Source organism: Ctenopharyngodon idella, chromosome 10 (genome assembly GCF_019924925.1).
Source record: "Ctenopharyngodon idella isolate HZGC_01 chromosome 10, HZGC01, whole genome shotgun sequence".
Lineage (NCBI taxonomy): Eukaryota > Metazoa > Chordata > Actinopteri > Cypriniformes > Xenocyprididae > Ctenopharyngodon > Ctenopharyngodon idella.
Genome location: NC_067229.1, coordinates 37,498,789 through 37,512,121, shown reverse-complemented (window position 1 = coordinate 37,512,121; position 13,333 = coordinate 37,498,789). Strand labels below are relative to the sequence as shown.

Sequence of the window (13,333 nt, the reverse complement as noted above, 5' to 3'; positions counted from 1 at the left end):
GTAAACATTGTGTGGTTAAAATAACCAGACCACTTCATTTTCTCAGTTCAGCTGCTCAGTCAGATCATGAAGATGATGCTCTAAAAAGAGTCTTGTTCGAGAACAAGACAACTTACTGTACATCACTAGAAACACTATCTTTCTTTATTTTTGTCTTTCTTACTTTAGTTAGTTAGTGTGTTAAACTTATAATTCTTTAGAACTGTTCATAAATTTTTGGTTTTAAGACATTTATACAGCATATCTTAAAGGGATAGTTCACCCAAAAATGAAAATTCTGTCATCTTTTAGTCACTCTCAAGTTGTTCCAAACAAATATGAGCAAATAAGGTGTACAGGACATTTGGTTTTACTATTTAAACTTCTATGCACTTTTTTTTTTTTTTTTTAGAAATTGTCACTCAGCTGCAGGTCATAATGTTTCTTCTTCAGCTAGGAATAAATCTAACCCTGAGTTGTTTTCAGAGCCTTGCAACACTGTTATACTGGTGTCGTCCAATCAATGAAGGCCTGAAAGAAGAAAACAGCTGTGATTGGCTGCTTGCTAGATGAATACTGATCAACAAAACAAAACTGTGCATTAAGTATTCTGTATTCTGCCTGTATTAAGCGCCCAAGCAGTGATAGATAAAAAAAACAACAACTTTAATTTGTTTCTCTTTCACATACACACTAACTGTGTATTATCTCAGACTGCCACAGTTGGATTGGTTGAACTCGTTTCTATGGAAGCCCGTTTCCGCCACAATTGAGTAAAAAAATATAATTCTGTAAGTCATAATAATGAGAAACTTTCTCATAATTATGACTTAGTATCTCATTATATTGAGTAAGTTTCTCGTAATAATGACTTAGTTTCTCATAATAATGAGAAACTTTCTCATAATTATGACTTAGTATCTCATAATAATGAGACTTTCTCGTAATAATGACTTAGTTTCTCATAATAATGAGAAACTTTCTCGTAATGACTTAGTTTCTCATAATAACGAGAAACTTTCTCGTAATAATGACTTAGTTTCTCATAATAACGAGAAACTTTCTCGTAATAATGAGAAACTTTCTCATAATTATGACTTCGTATCTCATAATAATGAGAAACTTTCTCATAATTATGACTTAGTATCTCATAATAATGAGACTTTCTCGTAATAATGACTTAGTTTCTCATAATAACGAGAAACTTTCTCGTAATTATGACTTAGTTTCTCATAATAATGAGAAACTTTCTCATAATAATGAGAAACTTCTACGCATGCGCAGAGCAGCGGAGCAGAAGGGCGTGGCACGCTAGCGACATCCGCTGGTCAAAGTCTCTTAAATGTGAGAACAGCAAACATGGCACGTTATGCAAAACAGTTGTTTTCGTTAAAGTAATCTACAAAGTGCAGTCTATCTATAGTATCATTAAATAACATCAGTTATTATAAATTATTAGTATATCTTCAATACTTTTCCATGCGCACGAGAAGGTGGAACACAAAGTGGTTTCCGTGGGAACTGAACTGTTGCATGAACTATCAGCTTACAAAACTATCAGATTAACGAAGGAATATGACATGTATTCGTTAAGTTTAAGTGCAGCGTCTTCATAAAATGTGTGGGTTTATGTGTTAACGTTAACACGTATTTCGCGGATGAGTCTAGGCTATTTGATGTGCAGGTTTGCCTAGACAAGGCGCTGGAAAGCTTTTCTAATATAAACCGGGTCCTAAAGCACTTGCCCAGTCATAAACCTTCATTCCAGTGATATTCCTACAGAAAACACCTTTTAAGATGTTTATGACTCATTAGAATGTATGCAAAAGACAGCTTTCCAGGTGAAGCGTTCTTTAACGGACTTGGATATGTAGGTGTGTGCTGTCTTATCATTCCTCTATCTGTTTGAAATCCATGGATCACCACTCTGTGTTTCTGCTTGTTCATACACAAAAATACAAATGAATAAACGACTATATCCCGTCTCATATGGCTACTGATAATTTATCAATAATGCTATTTATTTAATGATATTATAGATTACACTTTTGCAGAACGTGCCATGGTTGCGGAGTTATCGCATTTGACCAGCGGATGTCGCTAGCGTGTCACTGCTCCGCTGCTTTGCGCATGCAAATAATGTCATAATTACGAGAAAGTTTCTCATAATTATGAGAAACTAAGTCATTATTACGAGAAAGTTTCTCGTTATTATGAGAAACTAAGTCATTATTACGAGAAAGTGTCTCATTATTATGAGAAACTAAGTCATAATTACGAGAAAGTTTCTCGTTATTATGAGAAACTAAGTCATAATTACGAGAAAGTTTCTCGTTATTATGAGAAACTAAGTCATTATTACGAGAAAGTGTCTCATTATTATGAGAAACTAAGTCATAATTACGAGAAAGTTTCTCGTTATTATGAGAAACTAAGTCATAATTACGAGAAAGTTTCTCGTTATTATGAGAAACTAAGTCATTATTACGAGAAAGTTTCTCGTTATTATGAGAAACTAAGTCATTATTACGAGAAAGTTTCTCATTATTATGAGATACTATGTCATTATTACGAGAAACTTTCTCAATATAATGAGATACTAAGTCATAATTATGAGAAAGTTTCTCATTATTATGACTTACAGAATTTTTTTTTTTTTACTCAATTGTGGCGGAAACAGGCTTCCATACGTTTCTGACTTGACCACCACCGCAGACCAACATCACTTCTTCATTTGCAATGCTATATTAGTTAGAACAGTCAGTACCTGAGAAATACAAATGAGGAAGACGTCTCTGAAAAATGACACGGTGAGAATATTGCATTTTTATAAAACAAATAGGCCAAATCAATGGAAAAACATTACAATAATGCAGAGTATTTTGTGTTGCTGGTGAATTTAAATAACTTTTATTGACTTTTGCTATAACTGTTGACATTAACTGAAACAATACTTGTTTTGCTCCAAAGTGTTTTTGGGTATGTGTGCCTTTTTGGGAGCCATATACAGTAAATTCATTTTAAATATGTAGTCTTGTATTAATCTCAACATTTACTAATACTTTTTTAATACTAAAAGTTGGATCTGTTAACATTAGTTAAAGAACTGTGAACTAACATGAACATGAACATTTTTATAACATTAATTAACATCGTGAAACTATTTTTATGTCTACTATATTTGTGCATTGACAACACTACATCTTGTGTTATATTACCCGGACAATAAATTACAAAAGAGTAAGGAGTAACTGATCTTTTTCTCTTCTGTTTTTTTGTTCATGTAGAACATTAAATCATCAAGTCATGACATGTTTTTCCATTACTTTAACTCATCAAAATAATTTAGCCAACTTTAACCAACCAATTTAACTAACTTTACAAGTTTCAGCTAGACAAGATTAAAAAAAAAAAAGAAAGAAAAGAAAAAAGATTTAAAATAACTTGTACAGCCAATATGATTACTTTAAAAAATATATAAAAAAAAATAAAATAAAAAATAAGGCAGTAACTGAACTTAAGTTTTTAAGTTGTGAACTTAAAAACTTAAGTGTGAAGTGTTGTAAGTTAAGTCGTCAGAATCATGGAAATGCAAGAGATTTCTTTCTTTTTCCTTACTTCTGCGTTCAAAACTCGGAAATGTGAAAAGGATCAGTAATGTAATACAAACATGTATCACAATATGTATAGCAATATTTCTGTTTCTGTTTTCTCTAGATGTCATCAAAGTTTAGTTCTGTGGCCACATGTGTATGGATGCTTCTGTCCGGTAATTTAATCAGAATTTTTTTATTTTAAATATATTATATGTATATTTAATTTAAATATTTATTTATTATTTAATTAATTATTTTTATTCAATTAATAGTATTTTAAATGAAATCTAGTGAACTGGTTACTGATAACTAAATCTTAAAAAGTTATTATTTTTTTATTATTATTGCTGCCCTGTCTTTGTCAGTTGTTATAGTTGGACATACAGAATTCAGTGGCATCTCAGTTCAAACTGTTGATCGAGGAAAGTCAGTCACCTCCACAAAACTGATTATTCTAGAACATTATTCCAGTGACCCATGTATAACTTGTGCAAATACAGTTTAAAACCCTGATTTGTGTCATTGTGTTTTTTTATTTTTTATTATTATTATTATTTTAAAGCAACATTGATTGATCTGATTTTACCTGAAGTGGAGCAAATTCAATAACCCCTATACACAAAACCTTGTGTGATATTTTTATTTTTAGTAAGTTCCATGCAATCCAGGGGCCAGTTGCATAAACCACTTAGACTAGTCTTAAAAGTTAAGACACTATTTTTTTCTTGAAGAGTGGTCCTATTTTTTTAAAGTCTGTTACATAAAAAGGTAGATTGGTGTAATTGGAATTGGAAAAATAACATTGATTACTCCTTGGTTAACTGCAAGTTGGTCAAACTAGTTCTTAAGACACAGTCTTAATATAGTGACTAAGTTTATGCAACTGGCCCCTGAGGTTGCAATATTATTTTGTTCTTGTGATATGAAGTGTATGAAATGAGGTGAGAATAGCTACATCCTGATATGTATTTCCTGTTGACAAGATGTGCCACCTCAGTTAAGCACTTTTATTATGCAGTGGATACCCTGATATAGATATTTCCTGCTGACAACATGTGCTTCTCATGTTAAAATTAAAGGTAGGCTATATTCATTCTGAGTGGATAGGTCAATTTTTCAAAACACAGACACCCTATCACTCTATCACAATTCATCAAGCACTTTGCAAGCTATAACATCACTTTGCAAGCTAGAGGGCGCCATTGTCCAATTTATAAAACTGCTCACAGTTCTCATTGTCATGTGACAGGACACCAGTCTTTACTTTATCATTCCTGTTCCCAAAAAATAAAAAAGATGAAACATTGCATATTTATTTTGATTAATTTGATTACTTGTTTTGATTGGTAAAATCTACAGAGTAAAACCCTTCCAACCCGTACCTATTCATGTGTGTGCTCGGCTCCTCTTCACCCTCTGCCAAAATCAACGAGTCTTTCGTTTCATGACTCAAAAGAATCGACTCCTGAATCGCTTCCTCTGAGCATGCGCACAAGAAAATATCACGTCATGCGTATTCGCGCGGAGCAGCAGATCTGGAAGTGTCTAGTGCGCCAGGCAAGCAGGAGTTGTCCACATGTGGATGAAAGGAAAACAAGGTCAGTATATCTTGTTTTTAGTAATGTAGCAAATTCGCATACAAGTAATATGTTTATAAGCTCCAAATATTACATTAAAAATAATTTAAAAATAAAAGGTTTTAAAGGAAACTCAGAAAAGCCAACTGAAAATGGAATCGAGGCCACGTTAACTTCGGCTAGGCTACAGTTAGCTAGTTTCAGTTTGTAATAATTATTTCAGTATTTATTAAAAATGGAAATGGAGTATAGTTTTAATATGCCATTTAAATAAGACCGCTGCGGTAAGCTCGTGTTGAAATCCAGTTGGGAAAGCGAAACAAATTTTACTTCTGGTACTAACAGTCTTTCAAATAAGCTTTTGTATAATGAGCAATAACCATCAATACGTTTTTTTTTTTTTTTTTTTTTAAATATATAATGTAATGTGATGTTTATTATCCGCTAGTGTTTTATATAATATTTGATAGTTAAACTACAACTGAGGAATTTAAAAGTATACAATAATTATGAAAATGTAATGCAGTTTAAAAAAATAAGATTGAGTGTGTGTTTTTTTTTTTTTTTTTATACTGGTGATATTAAGGTCTTTAGACTAATGGTCATTTCTGTCATGTTCTTGTTGTTCAAACGGTCGTGATGTATTAGCGCGCCATCCTGCTGTTCTGTCCCGCCGTCTGACCGCCCAGCTTTATGTTAATCACTTGCTGTAGTGCTCTCTAGGTTTTGTGTCCATAGACAGTTAAGATCTTAGGAGCTTATGTTTCTGGTACATGCGTAGATTGATGTTTATTATTATTTATGGCTGCATTTCTTTGATTAAAAGTCATGTTTTGGTTAATTTATTGTGTATTCATGAGAATGCATTAATATCACAGTGTTGTTGTGGTATTTATGTTGTAATTATAAGTCTCTGTATTTGTATTCACAGAAGTTGGACCTGAATTTCAGCTAAACAGCTAACAATGAAGAAAGAAATAGCAGCGGTTGTATTTTTCCTGAAGCGGTTGATAAAGAAGGCTGAGAAGTTGGACGCAGACAAAGTGGACCTGTTTGTGGAGCGGTTAACTGTAGCATTACAGGAGAAGTACAAGGGTCACTGGTATCCAGACAACCCCAGCAAGGGCCAAGCATTCAGGTACCTCAATCTGATAAGCAGTACGTCTTATTGACAGGGATCTCATGTTCTTTAGATTCACAGCTAGTCAGAACAGGATGCATGTGATGCTTCACATGTTAAAATGAGCTATAAATGTATCCTATGTAGGTGCATCAGAGTGAATCGCTTCCATAAAGAGGATGCTGAATTGTTCCGAGCATGTGCTGAGAGTGGAGTGCAGTACAAAGACCTTGGTCTGCCTAAGGAGCTCACGCTTTGGGTCGACCCTGGAGAGGTGTGCTGTAGGTGAGTTTTTCTACTTCTTTACAACTGTATGTTGCTCTGCAGGTTTATTTTTTTGACAAATCTTTACTTCTGAAATGGCTGCAGGTATGGCGAGAGTAATCATGGTTTCACTGTGGCCACCTTCTCAAGTGATGATGATGATGATAAAGAGGATGTGACAAAGAAGGTGACGAGCGCTGTGGAGAGGGTCACGTCGGATTACCACTCCGGATCTTCCTCAGATGAGGACACCAGCTGCAGAGAGCCCCAGTACACCCCACCTCTCCACAACCACTCTCCATACCAGGTACAATGTCCTAAATGTATTTGTATTGCCCTGATTGCCATAGGCATAGTACTGTTTAAAAGTTTGGGGTTGGTATGAATTTTTTTTTTTTTCTGTTTCTGAAAGTAGTACCTTCTGCTTACCAAGTGACATTTATTTGATCAAAAATGGATAAGTAAAAAAAAAAGTAATATTGCAAAATAATATATTATTATCATTTAAAATAACATTTTTTTGTTATATTATTATAAAATATTATTTATTCCTGTGATGGCTAAGCTGAATTTTTAGCATCATTACTCCAGTCTTAAGTGCTGATTTGGTGCTCAAGAACAATTCTTATAATTTTCAGTGTTAAACAGCTTAGCTTAAAAGGATAGGTCACCCAAAAATGAAAATTCTGTCATTTATTACTCACCTTCACCTTTGTAACACAAATGAAATCTGAGAGCTTTCTGATCTTCCATAGACAGCTACACGACTGACACTTTGACGCTTCAAAAAGTTCATAGAGATCGTAAAACTAATCCATATGAATTGAGTGGTTTAGTCCAAATTTTCTGAAGAGACACGATCACTTTATATGATGAACAGATTAAATTTAGGCTTTTATTCACACAAACATTCATCAACTCACACATCAGTTGTGGTAAACAGAAGCTCAAATGCTCAAAAGCTTGATGTGTCGAGAACCAATAAGGTTCATTCTCATGTTACGTGGCACGTTTGAGCTTCTGTTTATGTTTGCTGATCAATGTTTATATGTGAATAAAAGCCTAAATTAAATATGTTCATCATATAAAGCGATCGAGTCTTTCCAGAAAATTTGGACTAAACCACTCAATTCATTTTGATTAGTTTTACGATCTCTTTATGAACTTTTTGAAGCGTCAAAGTGGTAGTCACTTAGCTGTAATTAGAGGGAAAGAAATCTCTCAGATTTCATCAAAAAGATCATTTGTGTTCCGAAGACGAACGAAAGTCTTAAGGGTTTGGAACGACATGGGTGTGAGTTATAAATGACAGAATTTTCATTTTTGGGTGAACCAACCCTTTAATATTTTGGTGGAAACTTTAGTTTGTCAGGATTCTTATAAGCAAAGTCCAAAAGAACAGCATTTTATTTGAAATAGAAATCTTTTGTAACATCATAAATATTATCAATTTATAGTATCCTTGCTGAGTAGAAGTATTCATTTAAAAAAAAAAAAAAAAACACTGATTCCAAACTTGAACGATATTGTATGGTTATTACATTTTTTTTTTTTTTTTTTTTTTTTATGGACTGAATGTCTTGCAGCAGATTTATTTAGAAATTCCATTAAAGGGATAGTTCACTCAAAAATGAAAATTGTCATCATTTACTCACCCTCATGTTGTTCCACACCTCTATGAGTTTGTTTCTTCTGTTGAACACAAATGACGATATTTTAAAGAATGTTGGTAATCAAACAGTTGACGGTAGCCATTGACTTCTATAGTAGGAAAAAATACTATGGAAGTCAATGGTTACCGTCAACTGTTTTATTACCAACATTCTTTAAAATATCTTCATTTGTGTTCAACAGAAGAAACAAACTCATAGAGGTGTGGAACAACATGAGGGTGAGTAAATGGTGACAGATTTTTCATTTTTGGGTGAACTATCCCTTTGAAAGATATTTTTAAAAAGGTTTCATCTGGAAATCTGTGAAATACAATGCACATGTATGTACCATTTCTATCAATTTCTTCTTTCATCTCTTTCTTTTGTAAAGCTTATATATGCCAGTGCCCCAGTATGGAATCCTCTACCAAGAAAGAAATTTGGCCCAGGGAAAGGGCATTACCCTCAGCGGCCACACTACATGATCCGCCCCCCTTGCAGACCCAACCATTCCTTTAAACCGCACAGCTGGGTCCAGCAGGGTTACCGCAGCAAGCACGGCTTCTGGGGCAGCCCTTCCAACTTTGTACACCAGCTTCAGTGACCACTGTTACTACAGTATGTTGGTTCATTGGTGTTAATGTGAGGGGTGCTCTATTGAAAAGTTTTTTTGAAGTTACCACTAAGATGACTGACCAAATTTTTTAAAAGTGTATTTTTGTAGTTGTCACTGTTTTTTGAATTTGTGACTGGTCTATTTTTTAAAGAAAGATAACAGTAACTGTTTGCACTTTAGATTATTTGTAATAGAACGTGTATGAGGTAAACTTCGTATATATTGGATTAGGAATTTCAAGTATTTCAAATTTTATGGTAATGGAGATATGTGCTGTATTTATGTTATATGGGATCATTTGATAACACTTTACAACGTTTTTTGTCATAGTTTCAGTGACAATGTTTTATTTATTCACAGTAAAGTATTATGTATTGCATAGACCACTTAAATTATGGATAACAATAAAAAAAACATTTTCAAGTAATACAAATTGGTTTTAATTATTTGATGTTACTGTTGTTTTTGAAGTTTTGTTAGAAAAACACTAGGTGGCAGTACAGCGTAGTATTTCACGTTTTCTTTAAATAGGGCACAGCCATCAAGGTCTTGGTGTACAATATCTTTGAGGTTTTTTTTTTTTTTTTTTTTTTTTAAATAGCATAGAACTGCAATACTGTTTCATTGTATAGTTTTATTAAGCTCATTCTCACAAGCAGTGCTTCCCTGTTTTGTGGTGTATGGAAATTTCATGTGCACACACAAGCGGTACAGATGTGTGGGTTTTTTTTTTTTTTTTTTTTAATGATTCAGATCAACAAGTTCACAATGCTGGCCACACCTTCTGAGCAGAGCAAACTTCACAAACTGACCAAGTTTAAGAGGAAATGACTATAATTCATGGCTATCAGCCCCACCATTACAGACTCGAGAGGAATTGCTTAACAAATTCACTTCGCTTTTTTCCCACACCCTCGTCTGTTTCACATTACTATAGTGTGCATCCAATATGAACCAAGTGCTTGGGAAAATAGGTTGCCGTCACAGTGCATTGTTCATCTTTATTTGTGCTTCATTACAAGTATATTTCATATTGCATTACCTTCCTTAATTTCATATTATAGTGTTTTGTAATGCACTTATCCACTTTCTGGAATTACAAAGATGAAGAATTAATTGGTGGTTGTCCTGTTTACAATTGCACATTTTGTAGTACGTTTATGGTAGATTAATAAAAAATTGTGTGTGATATATATATACACACACACAATTGATTGTATTTGACCTAAATGGGTAATATGCTGTTTTATATGCATCTAATGCAAAAATAGATGCACATATTGAAAATAATAAATATAATCTTGGCAGTCAAGTAAATAAAACGGACATGACCTCCAACCTCATTTAGCTAGCGCTACCTCATTAGCAAATGAATCATTCTTTTGAGTCGGTTCTTTTCTATAAATTGCTCAAATCGTTCGGCAAACAGAAACCGATCGAGATTCAGTTTGAATGATTCGGAGAGATCTCTCGCACACCGAATCGTTTGGAGCAGTTTTCACTCATTAAAACATGAGATACGTTGAACACAGAGAACAAAAAGAGCGATTTATTTACAATCAATTGAGACCAAACCTGCAAATGAATCATATCGTTAAATTACATGCGACGAAGAATATCTTTATTAAGTTTCTTAAAACGACTCGCAGGCTACCGTTTCCCAGTACTGATGAAACGCCCCTGCTGTAATATACAAATAAAACATAAGAAATCATATCGGAACTGACGTCAATTCACGAGGACGAATGATGTGGCAAAAAGCAAAGGGCGATTCGCAAAGAACTAGTACCCTCAGCCTTTACGCTAAAACTTATTTTATTAAGTTCTTTCATGTTAAGAAAAATACTTATAACACATTCACAATATCCTTACATGTATTTTACTTTAATTTTATTGTCAAACAAACTAAAATCCCTCTTCCCTACAGTGCTCGTATCCCTCCGCCTCCATTGAGATCTACGTCTCTTTCCGGTGCGTTTCTCCACCGGACGGGTTCCGCCGCCATTGCAGGTTTCTAGAGTTCCTCTCAGCGGCGGTTGACATTCTGGAGTTGAAGCGCCTCATTTACATTCAACGGGCGACTAGAGAAACCTAACACATTCCCGGTTCATCTGCCCCCCCAAAAAACACAAGACGACCTCCATTCATTCCCGGCTCTGGAGTAGTTTAGACTGGGCAGAGATAATAGCAGGAATTAGAGAGGAAAGCGAAGAGGAACCACCATCATCATGGCTCAAATCCTGCCCATCAGATTCCAGGAGCACCTGCAGGTAACGTTAAGGACTTTGAAACATCAAATGAGGTTCTCAATTATTTTATGCGTTTGTAGTGAAAACATCAGTGTGTTTTTAAATAAACATACGTAGTAACCCATTCGCCGATGAATATGACCTACCATCAGCAGCTGTAGTAAGTAGCAGTTAGCTTAGCTACTGTCGATGTTAACCAGCTGAATATTAAATACTGGTTGTGTCACAAAATATAAAAATCAAGTGGCCTGCCTTCCCAGACAGGCTTTTTGGGCATAATTGTTCGATCATTCAAGAGGATTTGGCTAAGTCATTCGAATGTAGTGTATTGAAACTATAAATAATGTAACTTAGCTTGGAAACGATTCACGGCAGGAAGATTAAAGTGGTTGTGTTGAGAATATATTGAGATTTGCAGTCACAGTGCTTATCTACACTAGTCAGCTGTCTTGGCCTCTGGTTGTGTCCTTGTATATATAAAAAAATCATCTACAGAGGAAAACTTAACGTTAGACTCTTAATTAGTGAAATGAATCACTGTATATAATAGAAGAGATTCAGTCTTGTTTTATACCCTATTTCCTGGAGTATTATAAGTAAGTAATTATAAGTATGTAATAAGACAGATTTTTGTTTGAGGTGTCGAGATTACCTGCTGCAGGTAGCAGGTGTAAAATGCCCCACCTATAGAGGTGTGTGTGGTCCCATGATGCCTCTGCAACCGTTTATTATTTGCACTGAACTCATACATTGCTTTGCTGTCACTTTTTATCTGTTTATGCTATATCAGTTGAGGCTCTCAGTCGCGTTATTGGCTTGGTGTAACTCATTTTGGTCACCAGTTATACTTGTAATCCAACTTAAAACATTGTCTTTACAATTATAATGGACGGTTTGTATTTTTGAATTTTTTGGGTGTATTGTTGCTTTTGTGTCCTTGACATGGGTCATATTATGACCAACAGTCCTACTGCTGGATATATTTGGTATTGTTTAACATCATATTTGCACAGTGTCAGGCCTGTAATGGCTAGTGTTTGTCATTTGTCATAGTTTTGTGTAATTGTCTACACCACAGCTTATTTTGGACTAGAACAACCCGTTTAGACACAATTAGATGTCATTAATGTGGCAAACTTTGGCGTACTATTGACTGATTATTTAATTCTCGAATGCAATTGTAGTATTTAACTGGCACCAAACAGGATTTTGATTCCAGGCTGACCAATTAAAAGTCTGCCATTCAGTGGTGTTATTGTTGTTACCTAAGCTAAAACTATTAAAATAGATTTAGTTAATTGAAATAAAGCTAAATAAAATTAAAATGTAAATATTAGATTAAAAACTAAAAGAAAATAGCATTGGCACTAACCTAAATAAGTACTAAAATTACTAAAACTAAGACTGAAATAAATTAAAATAAAAAAAAAACTAGTGAAAAAGACAGACGCACACAAAACTGCTGAAACTTAAAGCTAATTTAAAATATAAAAAATGCTAATTCAAAATTAATAAACACTGTAATAGTATATACATTATATTAAAATAATATTGCAGCCAATCAGATTAGAGCTTTATCAAGAAAATGTGTGGATGGTCTATGCACATTTGTCTTTTTTGTACTGAACATTTGGAATTTCCACACTGTAAAAAATTATTTTCCTGATTTATCACAACATTTTTTCTTTTGTCAAATCAACTTAAATAATTAATGTGGTTCAGATAACATAATATTTTGAGTTTCTGTTGATTAAATCAATCGCCTTCATTGTATTAACTCAAATTTTTAATTTCAATGAATTCAAAATTTTAAGACAACCAGGTAACTTACTTTTTTAAATTAAACCAACAATTCTTTTATACAGTGCATATTATCAGTGGCAGAAATCAATGTGTTTTTAGTTTAGGCATGCCATACTATATATCCTGTCAAAATTTGTCATATTTTGGGATACTGATCCCACGTAGAGTAGTGCAAAGAGCATAATGGACCAAAAAGAGCCTGAAGCCCTTAGTTGGTATTTTCACTTCATGAAATGCAAATGTGTCACAGCATTTTTCCTGTGAAGTGCCAGCTAATGGTAAGAATACAACAGGACTCAGTATGAATAGGAAGACGGTATCATAAAGACAAAACCTGCTTGTGTAGTCCAAATCACATCTTAGAGCTGCTTATTTTGGTTTGCTGAAATCTCTAAGGCACAGCAATTAGATGCCAAATGAATAGTATAAAGATTGGTATGTTAATGTTAATGACTTTTCCGTATACATCATTGAGGC

The 13,333-nt window shown here is 33.9% G+C and overlaps 2 protein-coding genes across 2 annotated transcripts in view; both read left to right on the top strand.

Annotated features, from left to right (window-relative positions):
• The first annotated feature begins 5,014 nt into the window (after positions 1-5,014).
• Positions 5,015-9,237, top strand: btg3 (B-cell translocation gene 3). The gene is made up of 5 exons (XM_051909316.1): positions 5,015-5,173; positions 6,084-6,290; positions 6,420-6,557; positions 6,642-6,843; positions 8,580-9,237. The coding sequence occupies exons 2-5, from the start codon at positions 6,118-6,120 to the stop codon at positions 8,790-8,792; spliced, it is 726 nt and encodes a 241-aa protein (XP_051765276.1). The 5' UTR covers positions 5,015-5,173; positions 6,084-6,117; the 3' UTR covers positions 8,793-9,237.
• A 1,575-nt stretch (positions 9,238-10,812) lies between these two features.
• The window catches only part of cltca (clathrin, heavy chain a (Hc)), a 37,698-nt gene continuing 35,177 nt past the window's right edge, over positions 10,813-13,333 (top strand). The window contains exon 1 of the mRNA XM_051909179.1: positions 10,813-11,074. Coding sequence (XP_051765139.1) covers positions 11,033-11,074 — 42 coding nt within the window. The 5' untranslated portion in view covers positions 10,813-11,032. The remainder of the gene's footprint in view (positions 11,075-13,333) is intronic.